Source organism: Geotrypetes seraphini, chromosome 11 (genome assembly GCF_902459505.1).
Source record: "Geotrypetes seraphini chromosome 11, aGeoSer1.1, whole genome shotgun sequence".
In the NCBI taxonomy this organism is placed as follows: Eukaryota; Metazoa; Chordata; class Amphibia; order Gymnophiona; family Dermophiidae; genus Geotrypetes; species Geotrypetes seraphini.
The window spans coordinates 22,633,574-22,660,673 of NC_047094.1; the positions used below are offsets into that span (position 1 = coordinate 22,633,574).

Consider the following 27,100-nt stretch of genomic DNA (forward strand, 5'->3'; position numbering starts at 1 on the left):
TTATACCATCACCGGATAATTTTTTTGTTGATATAGGTGCTTATTTTATAATACAATATCAGTTCTTATATACTGTTATTACCCAATCAAATTGGTTCAATAAGAGCTGGTACAAATATTAGGATGTACAGATAACAGAGGTGGTTAAGTGTGTTAAGATATTTATTTAAAAAAAATGCTGTCAACTTGTTCTGAAATTTCTTATAATGTTTCTTGCCTATCTTCTAGTGGAAGCGAGTTCCAGCTAATGGCAGCCTAGTAGGAAAATGTTAAAAATGCATTTTTTCACCTAGATTTGTTTCACCAGTGGAAAATTGTATATTTGCCGTGGAAGAATCGCTACCATTGCTTTGTAATAAGGGTCCATAATTTGGCAAACAAATGTATATAACTTAAATACTGCATGTGCATCCATAGGCAGCCAATATCAAATAAGACAGTATTGAAAAGCTGAGAGCTAACTCCAAATAAATACATATTTGGGTTTCAGACATGCATCAATTGGCATTTTAAAATGTATATTGCACAAAGATCTAAATCCTGAATTTACAAAGCCAGGATATACATGTCAAAAACTGAAAACCGTGTATCTGGCATGTGTGGGAGGGACAAGGGTGGGCCTAAAATATAGAAGTGCATTCCCCATTTCAGAAGAAAAATGCATGTCTACGAGTCAAAGGAATTTACACCTCTTACCTGTGTCTTCTAGGCTTCAGGAAAATGCTCATATTGAGCAGCGTTCCACTGGAGGGATTAAGGAAGGTTGCTCCCTTAATCCCCCAGTGGTTAATGTGCCCTCCCCCCCACTCAAAAATTAAAATAGAGAGGACAGCAATCGTCATGGGGGACTCCATCATCAGACAAGTCAACAGCGGGAGGAAGACAGGATCGGCTGGTGACCTGCCTGCTGGGAGCCAAGGTAGAAGATATAGTGAGCTGCATCAAGGAAATGCAATTCTGGACTTAATTCTAAATGGACTACGAGGACCGGCGCAAGGTGTAGAAATAGAAGGGACGCTGAGAAGCAGTGATCACAATATGATCTGCTTCAACCTGGACACGGGCAAAACATCGATCCAGAACGACGGCCATGGCACTGAACTTCCGAAAAGGGAATTATGAAGGGATGAGATTAAGATTAAGAAGAGGATAAGCACTGTAAAAATGCTAGAGCAAGCATGATCCCTTTTTAAGGACACAGTCATCGAGGTGCAAAATCTATATATACCATGTATCAACAAGGGATCCAAGAGGAAAGAGAACAAGGAACTGGCATGGCTCACTGTAGTGGTGAAGGAAGCGATCAGAGACAAGAAGACTTCGTTTAAGGAATGGAAAAGGTCAAAAACGGACGAAAACTGGAGAAAGCACAAACAACAAATTAGTAGGTGCCATAAGGCGGTAAGAGAGGCCAAAAGAGACTACAAGGAAAAAATAGCCACTTCAAGCCGTTCTTTCGATATATTAAGGGGAAACGACCCGCAAAGGAAGCGGTGGGGCCGCCCGTTGGATGACCATGGAATAAAGGGAGTGCTAAAGGAGGACAAAGCCATTGCTGACAAACTGAACACATTTTTTGCGTCTGTATTTACCGAAGAGGATATACACAACATACTGGAAGCCGACAGGCTATATGCAGGAAACGAAGATAGGAAACTGACATGATTGATGGTCAGTCTAGAAGAGGAATGCAGGCAGATTGATAGGCTTAAAAATGATAAATCCCCGGGACCGGATGGCATCCATCTGAGGGTAATCAAGGAACTGAAAGGGGCTATAGCTGAACTGCTTCAACTAACAGCCAATCTGTTGATCAAATCAGGAAGGATTCCAGAAGACTGGAAAGTGGCGAATGTTATGCTGATCTTCAAGAAAGGTTTGAGGGGAGATCAGGGAAAATACAGACCGGTAAGTCTGACCTCGGTACCGGGAAAGATGGTAGAGGCGCTGATAAAGGACTGCATCATTGATCACCTTGACGGACACAATCTGATGAGGACCTGCCAGCACGGCTTCAGCAAAGGAAGATCTTGCTTGACGAACTTGCTGCACTTCTTCGAGGGAATAAACAGGCAGATAGACAAGAGTGACCCGGTCGACATCGTATATCTGGATTTTCAGAAGGCATTCGACAAGGTTCTGCATGAATGACTACTTTGAAAAATTGCGAGCCATGGAATCGAGGGTGAAATACTCACGTGGATTAAAAACTGGTTGGTGGATAGGAAACAGAGAGTGGGGGTAAATGGACAATACTCAGACTGGAAAAGCATCACGAGTGGAGTGCCGCAGGGTTCGGTGCTTGGACCCGTGCTCTTCAATAAATTTATAAATGACCTGGAAATTGGTACGATGAGTGAGGTGATTAAATTTGCAGATGATTTGAAGTTATTCAGAGTAGTGAAGACGCAGGAGGATTGCGAAGACCTGCAACGGGACATAAACATGCTCAAAAAATGGGCTGCGGCATGGCAAATGAGGTTTAACGTGGATAAGTGTAAGGTGATGCATGCCGGTAACAAAAATCTTATACACGAATACAGGATGTCCAGTGCAGTACTTGGAGAGACCCCCCAGGAAAGAGACTTGGGAGTACTGGTTGACAAGTCAATGAAGCCATCCGCGGCAGTGGTGAAAAGAATGCTAGGAATGATTAAGAAGGGGATCACGAAGAGATTGGAGAAGGTTATCATGCCGCTGTACCGGACCATGGTACAATCTCACCTGGAATATTGCGTCCAGCACTGGTCGCCATACATGAAGAAGGACACAGTACTACTCGAAAGGGTCCAGAGAAGAGCGACTAAAATGGTTAAGGGGCTGGAGGAGTTGCAGTACAATGAGAGATTAGAGAAACTGTGCCTCTTCTCTCTTGAAAAGACGAGACTGAGAGGGGACATGATCAAAACATTCAAGATAATGAAGGGAATAGACTTAGTAGATAAAGACAGGTTGTTCACCCTCTCCAAGGTAGAGAGAACGAGAAGGCACTCTCTAAAGTTAAAAGGGGATAGATTCCGTACAAATGTAAGGAAATTCTTCTTCACCCAGAGAGTGGTAGAAAAATGGAATGCTCTTCCGGAGGCTGTTATAGGGGAAAAATCTCTCCAGAGATTCAAGATAAAGTTAGACAAGTTCCTGCTGAATCAGAACGTACGCAGGTAAGGCTAGTCTCTGTTAAGGCACTGGTCTTTGACCAAGGGCCGCCGCATGAGCAGACTGCTTGGCACGATGGACCACTTGTCTGACCCAGCAGCGGCAATTCTTATGTTGAGAATGCCCACTTGGATGTTTTGACTAGTAAGACATCCAAGTGCTGGTTTATGCTGTCTTTTGGACGTCTATCTTTTTTGAAAATGAGCCCCATAACATCCAAACTCATAGCTTATGATAGAAATGTCATATAAAATATGCATATGTGATCGATCATGACCTATCTGCTATTTTCTGATAAGTCTGCCCAGCACTGGCATTACTTCCCAACTTTTAGAGTAGCTGTCTAAGCACCACTCCTTCCTAATATATCAGCCACGAGTTTTGTTTTGATTTCATCCTCTCAATACAGAGATCCTCTGTATTTATCCCATGCATTTTTGAATTCTGTCACTGTTTTTTCCACCTTCTCTTTCGGGAGGCTACTCCAGGCATTCACCACTCTCTCTGTGAGAAAAGTATTTCCTGATATTACTTCTAAGTTTACCACTCTGCAATCTTAGTTTAGAACTAAAGCCTGCTCTAGGGTATACATATTCAGGTCTCTTCTCATGCCTTTTGGAGCAAGCCCCATACCATTTTGTTGCCTCTCTTTGAACCACTTTAAGTCTTTCAAGAGACATGGCCTCCAAAAATGAACACAATAGTGAGGCCTTATCAATGAGTTGTAGTTCTGCTGGTTATGCCTATCTCTATGCAGCCTAATATTCTTCTGGCTGTGACCACAGCTTTGTCACAAGGCATATTATCCTGTAACTTCAAACACACATTTGCAAAGAGATCTCAGTACAAACATAGCCTCAAGAGAGCTCTTTACCTCAAATTAGAATCTGCTCCCTTCTGTGTTTCAGTATGTTGTTGTTAAATGCTGTAATTAAATTGTTAATATAGTGACTTCCATAATTGTTGTTATATCGATTCATCACATTGTTGGTCTTCTTCTCTTGCGTTGACCTTCAACCTTGCCCAGTACAATGTCTTTCTCTAATGATCTTTCTCTTTGTTTACATGAATGAAGCATGAAAGTCAAAGTCTTGTCTTTTGTGCTTGCAAGGAAAGCTTAGGTTCAATCTCCTCCAATACCAATTTGATCTTCAGACAGTCTACAGTATACACAGTATTCTTCAGTATTGGAAAATGATAAAACTAGAAGGCATGAATTGAGATTGAGGGGTGATAGACTTAGGGGTAATGTTAGGAAATTATTTTTCACGAAGAAGGAGGTTGATGCCTGGAATGCCCTCCAAGGGAGGTGATGGTAGTGAAAATGGTGACGGAATTCAAAAAAGCGTGGGATGAACACAAAGGATCTCTAATTAGAAAATGAATGGTATAAAATTATACTATAAATTAAAGAACTAAGGCCAGTACTGGGTAGATCTGCAGGATCTGTGTCCCATATAAAGTAGTTTGGGTTTGGATGAGCTGAGGAGGGCTTCGACAGGAACTCCAGTAATTTGGAACATGAGGATAGTACAGCACAGACTATTACAGTATGAATTTTGCAAATGACAAGAAGGCTGGAATGAGTTTTGACGGCAACTCCAGTAGTTGGAATCTAAGGACAGTACCAAGTGGACTTCTATAGTCTTATGGCCCAGAAATATAAAAGAAAAAAAACAATTTGATTATGAATTTATAATGTGTGCAATTATTGGGCAGACAGGATGGACCATTCAGGTCTTTATCTGCTGTCATTTACTACGTTACTATATTATTGAACATACCATAACTATGACAAGTTGAATTTTTGTATACAGAGATAAATCTATGCACTTGAAGATCTTATCTAGCTCTTTCATAGCCATTCTGCTAAGAATGATATATCATTGGATTTCTTGACTGCTTGTTGTTCTAGTACTGATTATTGATCCAAGCACTTAGTCCATCCCTCAACATGCCGCATTCTTTGCTAAGAGGCAAAGGCAAAGAAAGAAAATGCTGTTGAAATAGGTGAAATAGTTTCTGTCAGACAAACTCAAGCATTGAAAACAGATTTTTTAAACCAAAATATTGCTGAGGGTAATAGATCAGCATCTTAATGCGATTTGCCTATGATTTCTGTGCAGCTTCCAGCATTAAAATGCCAAGAAACCCGTGTTTCTATAGTATCAGATTAGATGGGTGACTAGATGAGAGTCATGAAGGCATGAAATTTACTCAGCATAAATAAGAACATAAGAATTACCATACTGGGACAGACCAAAGGTCCATCAAGCCCAGTATCCTGTTTCCAATAGTGGCCAACCCATGCACCTAGCTAGATCCCAAGTAGTAAAACAGATTCTATGCTGCTTATCCTAGGAATAAGCAGTAAATTTCTCCAAGCCATCTTAATAATGGCCCATGGACTTCTCTTTTAGAAAATTATTCAAACCTTTTAAAAACTCTGCTAAGCTAACTGTTTTCACCACATTCTTCATCAACAAATTCCAGAGTTTAATTACACATTGTGCGAAGAAATATTTTCTTCAGTTTGTTTTAAATCTACTACTTAGTAGCTTCATCACATGTCCCCTAGTCCTAGAATTTCTGGAAAGAGTGAACAAGCGATTCACATCTCCCCTTTCCACTCCACTCATTATTTTATAGACCTCTATCATCTCACCCCTGAGCCACCTGACCCAGCAGTGGCAATTCTTATGTCCTTATCTCTTCTCCAAGCTGAAGAGTCCTAGCTGCTTTAGCCTTTCCTCATAGGGAAGTCGTCCCATCCCTTCGATCATTATTGTCACCCTTCTCTGTACCTTTTCTAATTCCGCTATTTTTTTTAGATACGGCAACCAGAACTACACACAGTATTCAAGGTGCTGCCATACCATAGAGCGATACAAGGGCATTATAACAGTTTCATCTTTGTTTTCCATTCCTTTCCTGATAGTTCCTAACATTCAGTTTGCTTTCTTAGCAGCCGTCGCACAATGAGCTTTTCCTAGGCAGTGACTCCTAACACTAAACCCAGCATCACATGGCTAAAGTTTGGGTTCCTCTTTCCCATATGCATCACTTTGCACTTGCTCACATTAAATGTCATTTGCCATTCTTAGCATCCTTGCTTGATTTTCCTGTCTAATATATTAAGGTGTCCACACGGTCCAATCCATACCTATTTAGATTAACTGGAACAGGGACACAGCACTGAAATGGGTCACCTGCTATCCCTGGGGAGATTTTAATCTTTCTGTTACATTTTTAGTTAGGATGTGCTGAAAATACATAATAATATTTAGTTCTGTGCTTTTTTCATTAAAATAAAAATGTCAGTTTTGAGCCCCCCTAAAACAGAAAAAGGTAAAATTTACATTTAGACTTGCAGCAGTTTTAAAGGGTTCTATTGAATGACTTAGCAAAGCAAATGGTATATTTTACTCACAATTGGCTAAATTTGACCAAACAGTATATGGGAGTTCCTTCTTTAAGAAATAAGTATACTATAGAGCTAGTCTGGTGGTTCAATCTCAAGCTCTATACGCTATGAGGCAAAGGATCCAAGTGTGATATCTGGGCCAGGACTCTCCTCCCCATGCTGCCCAGGGTTTGGAATGCTATACATAGAGGCAGTGTTCACAGTGTCTAGGAGGAAGGATTCCCTGAGGGGGTCTGTGGTTTTGTGCTCTCTAGCTGCAATAGTTGAACTGAGTTGGGAAGTGGGTGTTAAAAAATAGGAGAAAGATTGTCAATTGAAGCTCATGATGCCTTAGGTCAGTGTTCTTCAACTACCGGTCCATGGACCAGTGCCGGTCCACAGAAATTTCCTGCCGGTCCACAGGGCCAGCACCTGCATCAGGCCCAAAATAGTGTTCTTCAACTGCCGGTCCACGGTGCGATCGATGCGGCGTTATCTTCGAGACAGCTCCCTCTTTCTAACTGATTCAGTGCACAAAGCCACGGGCAGTGGTTCCTATGGGCATCCTGTGCCTAAACCGGAAGCCTTCTCTCTGACGTTGCAACGTCAGAGGGAAGGCTTCTAGATGAGGCATGGGACGTGCAAGGTGCAATTAGTACTATTATGGGGCGGGGTCTGGGGTGGAGATTGGGTAGAGATGGGCAGGGTCTGGCCCACAACTTAGCCCAGTGTTCTTCAACCGCCGGTCCACGGACCGATGCCGGTCCACAGAATAATTCTTTTATTTCTGCCGGTCCATAGGTGTAAAAAGGTTGAAAAACACTGCCTTAGGTGACAGAGTCCCATGCTGATTGTACTTGAAGCCCAAAAGGAGGAGAAAACTTATAAGCTGAAAAACCCTCAATACCCAGCAGTAGTGTATGATGTGGTTGCTGAGTTTTACCACTTCTGGCTGTTTCAACACAATGTGATTCACTTTAGATGCATACTGAGCCCAAAAGATTTACATCATTGCTACGTACTTGCTCTAAAAGTTAAATTATTAGATATTTAGCAATATCATTTTATTTTGTGCAGTTTCAAAACTTTTGTAGTTTAGTAGCAGCACATATCCTGCATAGTTAGTAGAATGTCGCACTACAGCAAATTAAAAATAACCACACAAATGCACTATTTAACCATAGAGTTCTAATTGATCTAACACCTTTACAGTACACATTCACCACACAAAAAAAGCATCATCATACTTGCTGCAGTTTGTAATAAACCACAGTATGATGAAATGATATTGCAATACATGAGCTTTCACAATTTAGAAGTCATGCAATCTTGATGTTTGTGCATATCACTATCTTTGGAGAATTCTTATGCTAGGTGTGTGCTGTGATACGACTGGATCCAAAGCAGTTCTGTCAGGAATTGGTGGTCTGAAAAAACTATTAGGGACAAAGAAGGGACTGATGGGGTCTCTAAAGCCTGATTACATATTTTCATTTTATATTTTTAAGTTATGAACTGCAGCTTGCTTGACAAATTATTGGATCATGTTTCTATTGCTTCTTCTGCTACTGGTGACACAATGCTTCATTTAAATGGTGACACAGTACTTCATTTAAATGAGAAAGAAACATACCAATTAAGAAGTCAAAAATGGTCATATCCATAACATCTAGAAGTCTGGTCCCGCTGTCATAAGGTGGGGTCTGCTTAACCTCTTCACAATAATCTAGATCAACTTCCCATCTGAAAGTACAGCAGTTCTGATTTCAATGACCTTTAGAATTAGGTATTCAGATGAAATCATAAATAAAAATAGAATATTATTTGATAACTTTCCACAGCACATACAAGGTTTGTTGGTTGTGTCCACAGTGTATACATTTTCAAGAAACAGAAACCTTCAGTATGGGTTGGGGTGAAGATATACTGTAATTCAGTCTAACTTGCACAATGGGCATAGGCTGAGTTGGCATCTAAGAATGGTGGCGGTTTTTAGTACAAAAGATAAATCATTTTGATATCCTGAAACATGCCAACAATGAAATACAAGACAAATATATAGATTAATATAGATTAAATGTGCAGCTATTGGAGCATATACATGGAACAAACTGCAAGAGGATATGAGCAAAGAAATCAAATGACTTGAGAGGTCCTTTACTAAGCTGCGCTAAAAAGTTGCTTATGTTATTACTAGCATTTGGATTTCCCATGTACTGAAGCCACTTTTTAGTGCGATTCTAAAAGGGTCATAATTTCCATTTTCCAATTATTGGCCAAGCGCCAATAATTAGTCAAGTGTCAAAATTAGAGCATGGCCACTAGCATGTGAGCCCTTGGCAATTTACCTGACTAGCTCAGGGCTTGCCTACTCTCTACCTCCAAACACATTGCCTTCATCAAACAATTTCTATTTTTTAGTAAGGGATTAGCGCATACTAATCCCAGCACTACTGTGGGATGCCCTAGTGCTCCCCACAGTATTGCCTTTTTAACTTGCAGTAAGTATGTTTTAGTGCTTATTGCACATTAGTTTGTAAGCTCTATCATGCAGGGATTGTCTCTTACATGTTTAATGTACAGCACTGCATAGTTAGTAGAACGCTGCACTACAAAAAAAAAAAAAATGGCACTACGTCTGGCAGTGCTATAGAAATGATAAGCAGTAGTTGTAGAAAAAGGACTCCTTAGAGAGGTGTAATATGCACAAAGTGCACCTACAATCCTATCCAGACACACTGAAGAAGTAACTTGCATTTTCTGCACAAAGCGGCAGCTACATTCCAAAACAGAGACACACAGAGGCGGTAACCTGCTTTTTTTGCTTAGAGCAGCAGGTACAACTCTGGCCATCTTGCTGGGCAGACTTAATGGACCATGCAGCTCTTTATCTGCCATCTGGTACTATGTCCAAAGTTTCTTTTTTGGTAAATAGTGCAAAATATGGTAGCATTTCCTTATATAGTATGTTCAAACTATCCAATTTTCAAACATTTTCTATTACTCTTAACCACAACTGACATTTTTCTGGCTAATTAAAGACTGCAGATATTTATATATTAAGATTTGTTAACTGTCTTTATGAAGAGATTTGCTCAAGGTGGTGTACAGCAGGTATAGGATGAGGAGAACAACTATTAAGCAACAACTGGAGTGCAAAGGGTTAAATATAACCCTTAGGCTACAGTTAATCAATTTTTATTGATAGCACAAATGTGTTCATTGGATTTTGAAATTAACCTTTCAGTATAGTATATCTATCTTGTGCAACTTTTTTTTTAAATCAATCACTTTATTAAATATACGGGAAACCAAGTAATTGGATTAGGCTGTTGGACTGCATGTAGTTATAATTTTGTTGAGCCAGACAATACAAGCATTATCATATTATCTGTGCATTGTAAGGATATATTTTATCTTAATGACAATGACTACTGTGCTTGTGATTTCAGTGGCATCACATCATCATTCAGCTGGCTGTATGTCCTATCTAACTGATGCACCGATATTTGCTCATATTGCTACAAGGGGCATTCAATCTACTTCAGTAGGAAAGAAAAGTTAAAAAAAAAGTTTTATTTTTCAACATAGTGCCCCCTAATAGCTCCATACACTTCATCCACTTTTCCTGCAATGACTTTAACCACTTTGAAAACCAGGATGTCACAGCTTCCTTGATGTTTTAATCACTTGAAAACCACTGTCCACGGAGAGATTTCTTCAAAACTTGGAACAGGAAATAATCTGAGGGAGCCAGGTCAGGATCGTAGGGTGGATAGTTCAGCTGCTGAAACCCTTATTCTTGGATGACATCTCCAATTCTCCTGACAGCACTGCTATTGTTGTGATATGTGCACTGGTGCATTGTCATCAAGAAGCAGAATGCCTGCTGTGAGTTTTCCTCTTTTCTTCTTGGTTGATTCCCCCAAAGCGATCATTGTACTGGCGTAACTCTCTCCAGTTATAGTTTCTTCTGTGGCATGAACTCTAGAAGTAAAAGTCCTTCATCATCCCAAAAGACAGTTGTCATGACTTTGCCTGCAGATTTTGCTGTCTTGAATTTTTTGGGGGTGGGGGATGACTTGTGCTTCCACTGCATTGACGAAGAAGAAAAACAACAACAGGAGAAGAATCACCACAAACATAGTAACAGAGTAAATGACAACAGATAAAGACCGAATGGTCCATCCATCTGCTCTATAAATTAATCATTTAATTTAAATGGTCCTTTTTCTTAGATATTTCTGGGCCAGAAACCCAGAACTCTGATCGGTAGTATGCTTAGGTTTGGAGTCTCCATCAAAATTCACTCTAGCCCATCTAAACCATCCAAGCCATAGAAGCCCTCCCCAGCCTGTCCTCAGATGAATGTCCATATATGGGACACAGACTGTGCAAGTCTGCCCATTGCTGGCCTTGGTTCCTTCAATGGTTCTGATTAGAGATCCTCTGTGGCCTTGGTTCCTTCAATGGTTTTGATTAGAGATCCTCTGTGTTCATCCCATGCTTGTTTGAACTCTGTCTCCGTTTCCTCTCCACCACCTCCCTCGGGAGCGCATTCCACGCATCAACTACTGTCTCTGGAAAGAATAATTTCTTAATATTGCTCATGAGTCTATTTGAATGATTGAATAATATCCCCCGTCTGTCCTTTCCTCTAGGGTATACATATTCAGGGACTTCAGCCCTGAATACGTCTTTTGGCGCAAACCTCTTACCATTTTTGTCACCTTTCTCTGGACCGCTTCAAGTCTTCTTATGTCTTTCGCCAGATACGGTCTCCAGTATGAACACAATACTCCAAGTGGAGCCTCACTAATGACCTGTACCCGTTTTACTCTTTGCTGGTGCGGAGATCGTATGGAAAAGTTTCACCACAGGAGTGTGCTTTTTGAGGTTGTTTATTCGTAATACATGTTACTCCGCAAGTCATAAGGCTCCTGAAGCAGGCCGTTTAGGCTGAACATACTTGCGTGTTGAACCATTGCACAATTATTCAAAGTTTGGAAATAAATCTGCACACCTGCATATTTGAATGTTTCCACTATTGGTTGGTTCATTCCACTGCATTGACTCCATTTTGGACTCAGGATCTCTGCGACAGACCCAAGTCTTATCTCCAGTCACCATGGAGCATCTCCAATTCTCCTGACAGCACTGGAACCTCATGGCCTTCTGATATGGCATCAGCATTCTTGGAACCAATCTTGCACTAACCTTGGACGTGCCCAACTTTTCCTGAATTATTTTCCAAACTGTACTTGCTGAGATGCCCATTTCTTCAGCTATTCAGGAAACCTTAATTCTTCTGTCTGACAAAATTAAATCCTCGACTTTCATGCACATTTCTGGGAAAGTTGCTTCCACAGGCCGTACAGTGTGAGAGTCATCTTCAATGGACTTTCTACCCCCACTTAAACTCCAAAATTGCTCCAAAATTTTACTTTGTAGGATGAAGGGGCAGAAAATGAAAATGAGTTTCATGTGGTCTGTTGTAATCCCATCCAATCAGTTGTTGGAGAAAGCAACTGACACATGAGCAGAGCCATCAGGGGAAGTCCCGAACAGCTGAGCGACAGGGGAAGCCCTGAAGCAGCCTCCTGCTGCTCAGCTGTTTGGGGCAGGAAATGTAGATTTTTTTTAATGGGCACAGATGTTGTGCATGTGAACATTAAAAAAATCCCCGGAGCCTAAGGCCCCTCTCATTCATAGGTGCCTGGCTCAATAAGTCTTAGGCCCCTCCCAGTGCATTCCAAGATGCCCTGGGAAGGGGTAGGCATACCAGTTTGAAGAGGAGAGCCTGTTGGCAGGACGGATGGGCATTTCTCCTGCCGATCTTCATTTTGAAGGTGTGGGGTGGTGGCAGGAGGGAGTGGGCATCTCTTCTGCCTATCTTAAATTTAAAGGAGGGGGGCCAATGATGTATGTCGGGGGGTGGGGGAAGTCTGGGTGACTGAGGCAGGAGGGAGTGGGCTTCCTTCCTGCTGATTTTTTTTTTTTTTAGTTCAGGGGTGTGGGCCTTCTTTGGGGGGGGGGGGAAGGCCCTGCATGACGTTTTATAAAAAAAATTTCTAATGGAGACAGATATTGTGCATGTGTAATACACACACATCGTCTGTGCCCATTAAAAAAAAAAAAAAAAAAATCTGTTCAGCACTTTTTTTAACACTACCAGCACCTCCAGACCTGTCGGAGATTTTGGAGCACTAATAACCGGCGCTTCATTTTGTGCATCATCTGGGCATTGATCGGAGTACTCATTTTAATACTGATGAGCTCGTAATCTATTTACGTATGATAATCGGAGGCCACAATAAACCATGGAAAAGACCATGGTTAGACATTATGGGCATCTACAGCTGAAATACTTCGACGCTAAACAAGTTAGAACTGGTTTAGTGTCAATCGTTAAAAGCATGGTGATTTTTGAACATATGGTCCCATGTCGGTCCAGTCTATGGCTTTTGGGACCTTCAGCAGCAATCTTACAAGACAGCAGCAGGAGGTTCTGGCAAACATTTTGTTGATGAGCTGGTATGGTCAGGAGTGATTGGGGATGACTTCTGCCTTCTGTAGACTATCACCAATATGATAGGTTCTCCAACCACCCTCTGGACCTATGTGTGGTTCCAAGAGAAGGGGGATCCTTGTGTTGGGGGCAGGAGGAGGAGGCAGTTAAATTGTTTGTTGGGGCTAACCAGTCATTTTCAGCAGCACTTAACCAGTTGGTGCCGCTGAAAATGTCTGGTTAGCGGCTATTTGGGGGGCATTCCAGGATTAGAGTCAGCACTTGGTCAGTAAAATGCCGAAATGTGCTGCAACTAAGGCGGTAAATCAGATGTAATAAATGATAAATGAATATTCAGCACTTAACCGGCCAAGGTAACCACATAAATAGGACCACTTAAAAGTCATATCTTTATGCAGTGTACCATAGCTGGGTATGTACTGAATATTACACTTAATTGGCCAGCTCCACAAACCCAGAAATTCAATGCCGAGGCCTGGATATGACCCAACACTGAACTTCCGTGAGTTTTGTCACTGTCCCTGTCTCATTCCTGTAAGCTCTGCCTTAACCACACAAACATCGAAAACTTTAGATTTTAACATATTTGAGGCTTGTGCAGATGAGGACAGAGCTTGCAGGAATGGGGCAGGTACAGGAAAAGAACTCTCTGGGATGGGACGAGAAAATGAGATCCTACAGGTACAGGAAAAAAAATTGTTCCCGTGTCAGTCTCTAATGCTGAGCATCACCAGCTGAATATCAACCTCAGTATTTGTTTAAAGAAAATTCATGATGTTTAAGCCACTTATTGCGGAAGAAGGCCCAAAAGATCAGCAAAAGGGTGCCTGACATACCAACATCCTACATGGATGGATACAATTTTTTTAATTTAAATATTTTACGTTAAACAGATATTTGACTTAAATGCGTGACTCACTCTGCTTTCTTGCGTTTATGATACGAGCGTCTCCATGGATTCCGCCAGATCTTCCTTTTTGCTAAGGATAGGTCCGGAAGGAAGGCTGCAAGAGAGCCTTCTATTTGATCTGGTTTTCCACACAGTGCATGCTCAGTTGAACAGTAGTAGGAACATTCTCCATAGAAACAGATGTTGTTTGCTGTATGAAAAGAAAATAAACACATTGCTGTTAAAAGACATAGAAAATGAATAAAAGGACAGCACCAAGAAAAATCCTTGCTGGAGGTGGCATACCTAGGCCTAGATTCACTACCAATAGCGATTGATTCACTATTAAGTTTGCAGGCAAATGTGTTTGCAGGCAAATGATCTGCACGGAGGTGTGAGCTCTGTGAGCGATTGAGTCGGGGCAGAACCCTGACATTAGTGACAGGAGATGCTGTCATTGCTGTCAGGGCTCCCTTCCTCCCCCACTGCTTTAAAACAATGGTAGGAGGGATGCCGACTCCCTCCTGCCATCGGCGCTCCCCCCACTGTGATTAAAAATATGTCAGGAGAGATGCCGACTCCTTCCTGCCATTGGCGCTTCTTCCTCCCTCCCCCACCCCAAAACAAATGGCTGGAGGGATGCCTACTCCCTTCTTGCCAGTGGACGCCCCTCCCCCTCCCAGTACCTTCAAAAGTTGGAAGCGGGAGGGGTGCTCAGTCCCTCCTGCTCCTCCAAATCCTGCGCGCCAATGACGGCCTTAGGCCACACCCCGATGCATCGTCTGATGCACGGGGAGGGACCTAAGGCCCTGATTGGCTCAGGCGCCTCCCTTGGGAGGGGCCTGAGGGGCCCGAGCCAATCAGGAACTTCCTTAGGGCTGAGCCTAAGGAAGTCCCTGATTGGCCAAAACAATGGCCAATCAGGGACTTCCTTAGACTCCTCCTACTATACCTTTTGTTAACGTGTAAGCTGACATGCTATGGCCTGTGGGTCACATATGGCTTCTAGAAGAGAGATCATTGCACTTCTGCTTTGAAGTTAAGAGCCATGGTGGAACAGAAGCCAAGTTGTCTTTGTGCATTTCCCACAACTAGGCTTACCAGATTTCTTAATTAAAAAAGAGGATATGTGGCTCCACCCCCATTCTGCCCCAGTCACGCCTCACCCCATTCTACCCCAGCCCCGCCCCCAACTCAACCCTCAACTCTTCTTCTCTAAATCCGGGCCATGTCTGGAGGGCTTCCGAGCATGTGTGAATGTGACATCATCGCAATACATGCACACGTGCTCAGAGGCCCTCCTGACGCGGACCCGAGCTTGGGGCTTTCCAAAACTCAGATAAACTGCCGGGTTTTGGAAATCCATCTGGGCATCCGGACAGTCATCTAAAAAGAGGACATGTCTGGGTTTTCACGGACATCTGATAACCCTACTAAGAAGTGGAGTGTACCCTCTCACTTAGATCAGGTCTCTAATGTAGTTCTCAGGCACAAATGTTTGTACTGTGCTTTAGGAAGCTGTAAACCATCAGTATTCTGCTGCAGACAAAATAAGGCATTGTTATGCAACCACCTCCTAAAATAATTCCCAATACACAAGTCATTTACAGGAAATTAATTCCTTCTCTGAAGTGAATTATTGCTATTCTAGGCTCCAAATTGTTTGGTTTGGGCTTTTAGGTTTTTTAACCTAAGACCTTTTTTTCATGTTTCCCAAAAACAAGCAGTTGACACAAACATTCCAATTGATTAAGTCAGTGGAAGACAAGACTTTTAGGGATTAACACCATGTACTCCAAACAAATCATGCTACCATGAATACAGCCAGGCATGCTGTACAGTCACAAAGAAAACAGAATATATAGAATTCAGAACTTGTTCTCTTCGAAGCAGAGTCATGGAATGATGGAAAATTTGTCTCTGGCACTATCAATGTCTGATGATATCAGATTCATAAAGAACGCATTCCAGTTTTATTGCACACCCACTGCAGATGGTGATGGTCAGCATTTTGCTAGCTACAACCAGCATTATCCCTGGAAATTCAACGCTGGTCTATGTCTGAGCTTTGGCACTGAATTTCCGTTTATATTTATAAATTGGCGGTGAAAATACTGCCGGTAAAGTGAAATATTTAGCACTTAACCAGCTAAGGTGAACTGTATAAAAATACTGTAAGACTTATTTTTATTGATAACTGAATGTAAACAAACCACTGCAGATTATCTTAGCGTATCAAGACCTCAAACGCCCAAGACACTACTTGAATGTGTTTCGTATCCTTACTGGGGTGAAGTGTTCATCATCGGTCTTGTTTCTAAATTTATATTATTTAGTGCAGGCAAAACCTTAATTCCCCTATGTGGTGCTATAATTAACATCAAGAATCTGAGTGGTGCGAGGAAAGCCAGACTTTAAGAAGCAAAGATAACAAATGAAATTTGGAAGAGCATCAACCCCTGAGGAAATTTGCCAGTGAAATGGCTGGATAGCCGTCGGGCCACAAGCTAAGTGCTCTTCTTGATGTTAATTATAGCATCAACATCTATGAGACAAACATGGTTTTTTTGTTACATAGAAGTTTCTGGACCCCTGTTCATTTACAAAAGTTAGACAGTTTTAAATCTAATAGATGCTGGCACTGTCATCTAGACATTGGGACACTTGATCATCTGTTGTTCTATTGTCCTTTGATACTCAACTTTTGGAAGTCAATATGGGGCAGATTAATACCGTACTGGAATCATTAATTCCATTGACATATGAGGTAGTCATATGTGGAACATTATTGCATATTAAGCCCCCCATGGACCGCTATAAATACCAGCTTTTCCTAATTATGACCGGGATAGCCATGCAGATGGTAACTCGTAATAGGAAAAATTATGATCGCCTTAATTTTTCTTTTTGGTGGGTGAATTTATGCTCCAGCTATAGGTATGAAAAAATGAATACTGACGTGTTGGGGCATAGTAATTTATTTAAACTGGTTTGGGGGTCCGTTGACGTCTTTTATTACTTCATTATAGTTGTCTTTTTTCTTTAATTTTTGTTTATTTCCACACACATCCAGGAAAGGGTGATGGGGTGGGGGGAGGGAGGCTATTTCTATCTTAATCTTAGCCCTTTGAGTATATACATCCAGGGAGGGTGGGAGAAGGGTGGGTTTACATTACTATTTTAAATAGGGAAAGGTTATTGACAGAATTTATGTATTTGTGTTTTTATTGATTAGTCATTGGGTGGGTAGGTGGGATAAAATGGTTGCTCATGTATGTCTGTAAGATGAATGTACTTTTCTTGATTTATTATATGTTTATATACTTGTGTATTGCACTGTTAATATTTGGAAAATCAATAAAGAAATAAAAAAATGATCTGTTTTCTATAAATGAGCTAACCAGTATTAATTGATGCTAAGAGAATAAAGGATACAACTTTTGCAATGCTACCTGGTGAGATGAAGAAGGTCCTCCACAGCTTCTTGTCACGCGTAACATCCCTTATTTCCTTTGTCATGTTGACCAATCGACCTGCAATAGGTGGAACACGACGGAAATCCAGGATTCTATAAGTGGAAAGAAAGGAATCTTGAAAGTTAAAATTGAAACATTCTATAGTGGTTATGAACTTTTGATGATCCTTAAAGCACAGTTACTTACCGTAACAGGTGTTATCCAGGAACAGCAGGCAGCTATTCTCACATATGGGTGATGTCATCGACGGAGCCCGGATGCGGACGCCTCACAAACATACTTGCTTGAAGAAACTCGAAGTTTCGAGTCGCCTGCATCGCACATGCGTGAGTGCCTTCCCGTCCAGCGTAGGGCGCATCGCCTCAGTTCAGATAGCTAGCAGAGAAGCCAACCAGGGGAGGTGGGTGGGTTGTGAGAATAGCTGCCTGCTGTCCCTGGATAACACCTGTTACGGTAAGTAACTGTGCTTTATCCCAGGACAAGCAGGCAGGTATTCTCACATATGAGTGACCTCCAAGCTAACCAGAATGGGATGGTGGGAGTGCTGGTAATTTAAGAGAATAAATTTTGTAATACTGTTTGGCCAAACTGTCCATCCCGTCTGGAGAAAGTATCCAGACAATAGTGAGAAATGAAGGAATGAACTGAGGACCAAGTAGCAGCTCTACAAATTTCCTCAATAGGTATAGATCTGAGGAAAGCTACAGAAGCAGCCATAGCTCTAACCTTATGGGCTGTGACTTTACTGTGAAGGGGTAATCCAGACTGGGCATAGCAAAATGAGATACAAGCTGCTATCCAGTTGGAGATGGTACGCTTAGAAACTGAATGGCCCAACTTATTGGGATCGAAGGAGATAAAAAGTTGAGGAGCAGTTCTGTGTGGTATGGTGCATTCCAAATAGAAGGCCAAAGCATGTTTACAGTCCAGAGTATGAAGAGCAACTTCTCCAGGATGAGAATGGGGCTTTGGAAAAAACACTGGAAGAACAATGGACTGGTTGAGATGAAATTCCGAGACCACTTTAGGGAGGAATTTAGGATGAGTACGAAGAACCACTTTGTCATGATGAAACACTGTGAATGGTGGGTCAGCAACTAAAGTTTGCAGCTCACTGACAATCTTGCATAATATTACCATTACACACATGAGGGCTATGAGAAACACCACTTTCTAAGTGAGATACTTCAGATGAGCCTTATCAATTGGTTCAAATGGAGGCTTCATTAGTTGAGTAAGGACAATATTGAGGTCCCAAACCACAGGAGGCGGTTTGAGAGGAGGTTTGACATTGAAAAGTCCTTTCATGAATCTAGAAACCACTGGATGAGCAGAGAGGGGTTTCCCTTCAATAGGCTGATGGAAAGCCGTAATTGCACTGAGATGGACTCGGATAGATGTAGACTTGAGGCCAGAATTGGATAAGTGCAAAAGGTAGTCCAAAACAGAAGATAAGGAGGAATTCTGAGGCTCCTTATGATGAGAAAAAAAACACATAGAAAATCTAGTCCACTTTTGATGATAGCATTGTCTAGTGGTAGGCTTCCTAGAAGCTTCTAAAAAATCTATTACAGATTGAGAAAATTGAAGAGGGGTTATGTTGAGAGGTACCAAGCTGTCAGGTGTAGAGACTGCAGGTTTGGATGAAGCAGAGATCCTTGACTCTGTGTAAGCAGAGAAGGAAAAACTGGTAGAAGGTATGGCTCCCTGCTGCTGAGTTGAAGTAGAAGGGAGTACCAAGGTTGTCTCGGCCACCGAGGAGCAATTAGAATTATGGTGGCATGATCATTCTTCAACTTGGGGAATGCATAGAGGAAAAGATTTGTTCATTCCAGAAGAAAAGCATCTGCCTCGAGGCGATGAGGAGAGTATATATCCTGGAGCAGAATTGAGGCAGCTTGTAATTGTGGGGAGCTGCAAAGAGGTCTATCTGAGGCATTCTCCACTGAGAAAAAATGTGATGAAGAGGGGAGGAATGGAGTGTCCATTCGTGAGGCTACAGTAGACGACTGAAGTTGTCCGCCAAGCAATTCTTCGCCCCTTGAATGTAGATAGCTTTGAGGAAGGTGTTGTGGCGGATTGCCCAGTCCCAAACCTTCAGAGCTTCTTGACAAAGGGAGGCAGACCCCGTCCCTTCCTGTTTGTTGACATAATACATGGCGACTTGGTTGTCCATCCGAATGAGGACTACTTGGTCGTGAAGCAGATGTTGAAAAGCATTGAGAGTTTTGAGGATCACTCTGAGTTCCAACAGATTGATATGACACTGACGATCCGTACTGGTCCAGAGGCCTTGAATACGGAGACCATCGAGATGAGCGCCCCAAGCATAGGTCGAAGAGTCTGTCGTGAGGACCTTCTGGTGGGGGGGGGGGGGGCGTTTGTAAAAGCAAGCCTCTGGAAAGATTGGAAGAGAGCATCCACCAATGGAGAGACTTTTTCAATGAAGGAGTGACTGAGATGTGTCGAGAAGGAGGGTCGCAAACTTGCATCCATTGAGATGCCAGGGTCCACTGAGGAATTCTGAGGTGAAGTCTGGCAAAAGGAGTCACGTGTACTTTGGAGGCCATGTGACCCAGAAGTAACATCATGTGTCTCGCTGAGATGGAAGAGCAGGAAGAGACTGCATGACAGAGTTGAAGAAGAGCTTCCAGTCGTTGCTGTGGAAGGAATGCTCTGAGTTGGACAGTGTCCAGAACAGCTCCAATGAACTGTAGATTCTGTGAAGGTTACAGTTGAGATTTGGGAAAGTTTATTTCGAATCCCAATCTTTGTAGGAACCAGGTAGTCTGTTGGGTCGCTACTATAACCCCTTGAGATGTGGAATCTTTGATGAGCCAGTTGTCGAGGTAGGGAAATACCTGAAGACCATGATTCCTTAGAGTTGCTGCTACCACTACCAGGCACTTGGTGAACACTCTGGGAGACGAGGCCAGGCCGAAGGGTAGTACTCTGTATTGATAATGAAGATTCCTCACCCAAAATCTGAGGTACTGACAGGAGGCCGGATGAATGGGGATGTGAGTGTAGGCCTCCTTGAAATCCAGAGAGCATAACCAGCCGTTCTGCTCGAGAAGGGGGTAAAGGGATGCCAGGGACAACATTCGAAACTTTTCTTTTACTAGAAATTTGTTTAGAGCCCTGAGATCCAGAATGGGTTGCAGATCGCCCGTCTTCTTTGGAACAAGGAAGTAACGGGAGTAGAACCCCCTGTTCTGCTGCTCCAAGGGAACTGGTTCGATGGCATGGAGACGAAGCAGAGCTTGAGCTTCCTGAAGAAGAAGGGCGGTCTGGGATGGATTGGAAAGATACTCTCTTGGAGGAAGCTCTGGTGGAATCTGAGAGAAATGAAGAGAGTATCCTTCCCTGATGATGGAAAGTACCCAGAGGTCGGATGTAATTATCGTCCATCGATGGTAAAAATGATGGAGACGACCTCCTATAGGAGGAAAATGAGACAGAGTCAGAACGGTGGAGGTTATGCTCTGTTTTAAACAGTCAAAAAGGCTGAGTAGCCTTAGGTGCAGCAGAAGGTTGAGGTTTCTGTTGTTTCTGAGGCTGCTGTTTCTTTAGAGGAGGGCGATTATAAGGAGCCGTCCTCGGAGGAAAATGCATGCAGGTAGGATAGGAGATAGGAGCAGGGCGTGCAGGTTTTGCAGGAGCTGGCTTTGGCTTGGGTCTGACAATAGAAGCAAAGGATTTTTCATAGTCAGACAGTTTCTTGGTGGCTGCCTCGATGGATTCATCGAAGAGGTTATTGCCTTCACAAGAGATATTAGCCAAGTGGTCTTGAAGATTAGGATCCATGTCTATGGTACGAAGCCAGACAAGACGACGCATAGCAGCTGCTCAGGCAGACAACTCGAAGGCATCATAAGATGACTGTAGGAGATGTAATCTGAGTTGAGATAAAGAAGCCATGACTTTTTGAAATTCAAAGTGCTTTTGAGTATCCAGATAAGGCATTACTTTGGTAATAGAGAAATGAGGAATTCAAAATAAGTAATGAACTGAAAATTATAATTGAGGACTTTAGAGGACATCATGGCATTTTGATAGATGCGACGTCCAAATTTGTCCATAGTTTTCCCTTCCCTTCCAGGAGGAACTGTGGCATAAACCTTGGAAGGATGGAACCTCTTCAAGGAGGATTCAACAAGCAGGGATTGATGAGATAACTGTGAGTTGTCAAACCCTTTGCGATGCAGTTTTATACCTAGAGTCCAATTTTCCTGGAACAGCTGATATGGAAAAAGGTGTTTCCATGCATTGATCAAAAGTCTGATTCAAAAGCTTAAGAGACTCTGCCAGAGAAGTGGAAGCTTAAGAGACTCTACCGGAGGTTGAGGAAGATGCATGACTTCTAGATACTCCTTGGAGTATTTGGAGCCAGTATCTAATTGGAGATCCAAGTCCACAGCCATCTGACGAAGAAAAGATGAGAAAGATAGCTGATCTGCCAATGTTTTGCTTCGAGAAGGACTCGAGGATGTTGAGGCAGCCTGGGTCGAAGTTGAAGCTTCGGCAGGAAAAAAGGCATCAAAGAAATATGGTGACTTGGAAGAGGCAATCGAAACCGGGACATCCTCGAGGTATGGCATTGGAGATCTTGAAAGAGGAGTCGGTGGTCTAGTTGAGGTTGGAGTAGATCGAGGCTTAGTGGAAGAAGGTCTTTCTTTAGAAGAACAACTATGCCTGGAAGGATGCCTCAAAGAAGGCCTCGATCGTCAATGAGAACTGTGCCTGGAAGCAGATCTCGAAGATTGAGGAGACTTTGCCTCGGAGATGGAAGCAGCTGACGGTATCAAAGAATGTATAGGACTGGAGGCTGTAGATCGAAGCTCCAGAGGCTTGGTGGAGGAACCTCGATGCACTCCCAAAGACTCTGCTCCTTGTATAGAGTGTGAGGATTCTTTCCGAGGCACTTGCAAAGAATCTGCTCCTTGCTGTACGTGCATTGATGCCAGACCAGACACTCGCAGAGACTCTGCTCCCTGCAAAGAGTGTGTGAGATCAGCCTGAGGCAGTGGAAGCTGCTTGACCTCGTGGGAGACTGCTGAATGCCCAGGCTGGATAAGAGGAAGAAGCTTCGGTCCCATATTAGTAAGGAACTAAATGAATTGCTTCTCCAACATGGTCTGGAAAGAAGCCGGCAAGGATGGATCCGCGTCTGAAACCGGACCACCTGCTTTGGCTGGAGGTTCCTTCGAGGTAGTGTGAGTGTGCTTCGACTTGGAAGTCTTAGGCACTTTAATCACTACCGCTGGAACCGACTGCTGAGCTATCTGACCTGAGGAAACAGGGGAAGATACAGCAGAAGTCTTTGAAGAAAGAGCCGCTGCAAACGACGAAGGTCTGATGAGGCTCGAGATGGAAGCAGTAGAAGCATAAGGAACCTCGGTAGGAGTCGAGGCCGAGGTCACCTTTGAAGTTGAGGGATCAGTAGAAGATTCCATCTCGAAGAGCTTGTCCACCAAAATACAACGATGATTGGAAGCTCGAGGCTGAAGCGCAGCACAGCGCAGGCACAACCTAGGATGATGTTTTGGCCCAAGGCACTTGAGGCAGCGACAGTGTGGGTCCATAAGAGAGATCGCGCGCTGGCACTTGCTACACTTCTTGAAGCCCGTGACAGGCCAGGACATAGAAAGTAAAAATAGCCGCTGCAAGATCGAAGCCGTCGGGCTGCGGCCGAGTGGCCTGTCCAGGGAAACGGACAGAAGAAGAAAAAATTTTTTTTAACCTAAAAATGAAAGAAATAAAATAAGAACAGCGATTCGTGAGGAAAAAAATACAAACCGCGGTTCAGAGAAGCACAAAGTAACGAAGTTAAACGCAGAGAGTCAAAGACAGACTTCTCGGCTCCACAGAAAACTGAGAACTGAGGAGACGCGCCCTACACTGGGCGGGAAGGCACTCGCGCATGCGCGGGTAACTCGAAACTTCGAGTTTCTTCAAGCAAGTCTGCTTGTGAGGCGTCCGCATCTGGGTTCCGTTGATGACATCACCCATATGTGAGAATACCTGCCTGCTTGTCCTGGGATAAAAACCCTGTTTGCTTTCGCACTTCCGCATCCCCTCCACATGTGCACCCCCTTCCTCTGTTGTGCGCACCCTCTCTCTGCCGCGTGTGTGCTCTATTCTTCCCAAACCCCAGAACCCTCTGCATATACATTGCTAGGAGCTCATTAGCATGTAAATGAGCTCTCTTAGTGATGCACAAAAGAAAATCCCCCGTTTCCAGTCGCTAATTACCGGCAGCTCTGATGTTCTTATGGATACGTTTAGGTTGAGGGATTAAAATAGAATGCACATGAGTAATTTTCAGCTCTACCTGTGCTACTTGTCTCCTATTCTGTCATCTTTACAAATATAAGGGAATTGTATATGAGGGAGTTGTATATTTGGGCCTTTACAAATAGCAGCAGGTTCAATGTATACAGACTCTTTTTTTTTCTTGATGCACATACTTTACAATTTGCAATTATAGAAAAAGAACATGGATTGTTGAAAATTTACATAAAATATGTGCATTTAAAGCAGTGGCATAGCAAGGGGGAGGGGCAGTCTGCCCTGGACACCGTCTTGGTGAGGGTGCCGACACCTCTCCTCATTTCCAACCCGCTACCACACACGCGCCTTCCCTTCCCTCCCTTGTACCTACTTAGGGTCAGACACACAAAGCTCCCACACCACGGTATAAAATACTGTGGTGGGAGTGATTTTTCTTTTACCAGCGATTCTCAGCACAATAGTATGTAAATTATATGCATGCTATTCGTACGGAGAATCGCAGGTAATAGGGGAGAGGAACTGTGCCTGGTGCTTGCTCCTCCTCCAGCCTGCCCTGTCAAAAAAAGCAGCCCCTGCTGGTACAGCTGACTGGGGCAGGGGAATCCTTCATCATCTATGCCGGCAGGACTCCCCAAAGCTGCAGCAGCTTCTGAGCTTCTGAGCATTGCTGGTAAAAGAAAAAAAATCGCTCCCACCACAGTATTTTTTACCGTGGTGTGGAAGATTTGTGTATCTGGCCCTAAGTAGGTACGAAGGAGGGAAGGGAAGGCAAGAGTGTGGCAGTGGGTCGGCGATGAGGAGAGGTGCCAGTGCCCCCACCAAGACAGCGTCCGGGGTGGACTGCCCCCCCTTACTATGCCACTGTTATGAATGCAAATATTTTATGCAAATTGTAAAGTATGTGCACCAAGAAAAAAAAGAGTGTATATACATTGAACCTGTTGCTATTTGTAAAGGCCCAAATAAACAACTCCCTTATATTTTTAGCCACTCAAACATCGGCGGAAATGGTGGAAATGAGGACTGTATCTGAATTCAAGAAAATATGGGACCACCATATAGGATCTCTGAGGGACATGGATGGATTGTATAGCATAGTAGTTATGGATGGGCAAACTGGAGAGGCTATATGGTCTTAATCTGTCATCATTCTCTGTATTGCTATGTTTAAAGTTACACTGAATGAATTCCTAGAGTTAATGGTTTTACTGGGCATTCATTTTGATAGACTATAGCTATGGGATTTACTCTGGTTGCCTCACTTTATTAAAAAAAAACAAAACCATAACATAACATAAGGCAGGTCTTAATTCCCTTGATCTTCACAATAAATAACTGACCAAACATGGGTATTTAGAATACAGTTCAATTTGATGGTTCAATGTGCTCTTTCAAACAAATAATATACTACGGAATTAATAGGGCATTCTGTAATTTTCCAGAGCAGACTTCATGAAAACCTACAGCAAACTTAGGGAAAGCCTCATGATTTAACCCTTTGCAAAAAGCAGTCTATCTTGACCTATCTTTTAATACATGGTATGCACCAACAAGAAATTATACTCTAGCAGTAATCACCTGTCCAGATGAAATGCTGCTATTTCTGCATTGTGTCTTTCATAGTCTGAAAAATAAAAGAAGTCTGGTGGTGTTTCTTGCTCTCTGGTTTGCCTGAAAAACAAACAGAGAAATTTAGCTTGACAGACTGTATTCAAATTTATTTAATAGGATTTATATACCGCCTTTTGGAAAAATTCACCCAAGGCAGTGTACAGCAAGAATATTGCTTAATGACTTCAGAAACAAATTGTGTCTTAGTACTCTTCATAGCTCTGTTTTATTTGATTCATTTTTATTTTGTGATATTTTATTACATACGTGCCGTCAGTATAAGACGAAATACATTTGAATTGCCAATCAGAGAGCAGTTCCTGTCCCTTCAATTTGAAACTGTTTTAATTTGCAATGGAAACGCAGAATTTTTTTCAAAACAGTTCATTGATTGTTTCTAAACAGTTATGCTAATTTATTTACAACTGTGTCAGTATTTTTAAAATTTATTTTTAAATGAAAAAGGATATATATGTACTGTAGTTTGGAAAAACAACACATTTTCCCCATACACAGTTCAAACCTTGCGCAAAGTGTTTTCCATAAACAAATCACTACCGTCTGCATTTTTATCTTCCACAGAATTGAGATGCCTTACATCTGTTTTAAAAGCAAAATCTGATCCAGAAACTAAGGCCTGAATGAAAGGGTATAGCTTCATGTCGAGAGCTGAATCAACTGCAGAAAACTGTAATTATGCCTTTCTGCAGCATATCTGACATATGGGACCATCATTAAATCACTGCAGGAACAGTACATTCTCATGGATTTCACTTTTCTATTAACTCCCTACAGCTCTGGGCGCTGGTACTGTATACATCATTAACTTTAGCAAACCTTTTATTTTCTTACAGCTTTAACCTTTCAGTGGCATTTTCCTATATCTTCACCAGACATCACATCATAACTGCTAACCTACCTTCTTTTTCCTGCTTGCAGACTATTCAGTCTTTCTTCCCAGAAACAAGTTACTTCCTAAACTGCTCTGGACTGAACTTCAGTTAAATGAGTGTTTAATATATCCAGTCAGTGCATTGTAAAGTTAACTTCTCTTGGACTTGCTGCTACTATGATAATCAGGAAGGAGCATGGCAAAAACTATGCTTTGTTTGAGGTCAGTATTTTACGAGAAGGACTTGTATATCAAATTTCTTTCTCAACTGACAAGTTACAAAAATATTTCAAAGATTTAACAATGAAAACCCTAAGGTGCACAATCATTCCTTTTCTCTGCTATCTGAAAGCTAATATTCATCTCTAGTTAGGTCATGGCAGCCATTTGCAGGAGGCAGCCGCATGGGATAGGAGTGATTGGGCTTCGCTCCTGCCCCATCAGCTCAGTAGAATCACTAAGATACAGGTAGGCCCAAGGGGGGGAGGGGGGGTTTCCTACATCATGGGGTAGGGTTTAGGGTCATTTCAGGTGGGGAAGGAGGAGGAGGGTTTACAATCCTGTAACCCTATGAACCTTTTAGCTTTCATATTCTTTATTATGTAAGATTGTATTGCTGACTTTGATTGTAACCTCTTCGCTGATTGTCCAGTGCCTCTTGCTGTAAACCGCCTCAAACTTATATGGCTTTGGCGGTATATAAGAATAAAATTATTATTATTATTACAGTCTCATGGGCTGGGGAAGAGGAGATAGGAAAAAGAAGGGGCTTTTTCAGGGGCTGGGCATTGGGGGAACATATGAATTAAAAGCTAGCATGTCCAGGCCAATATTCAGTGCCAGGGCCCAC

At 42.5% G+C, this 27,100-nt stretch overlaps 1 protein-coding gene across 1 annotated transcript in view; it reads right to left on the reverse strand.

Annotated features, from left to right (window-relative positions):
* Nucleotides 1–27,100, reverse strand: part of FAM20C (FAM20C golgi associated secretory pathway kinase) — a 160,838-nt gene that overhangs the window by 6,079 nt on the left and 127,659 nt on the right. The window contains exons 4-7 of the mRNA XM_033963212.1: nucleotides 25,326–25,418; nucleotides 17,430–17,545; nucleotides 14,008–14,188; nucleotides 8,193–8,302 (exon numbers count right to left, since the gene is read on the reverse strand). Coding sequence (XP_033819103.1) covers nucleotides 8,193–8,302; nucleotides 14,008–14,188; nucleotides 17,430–17,545; nucleotides 25,326–25,418 — 500 coding nt within the window. The remainder of the gene's footprint in view (nucleotides 1–8,192; nucleotides 8,303–14,007; nucleotides 14,189–17,429; nucleotides 17,546–25,325; nucleotides 25,419–27,100) is intronic.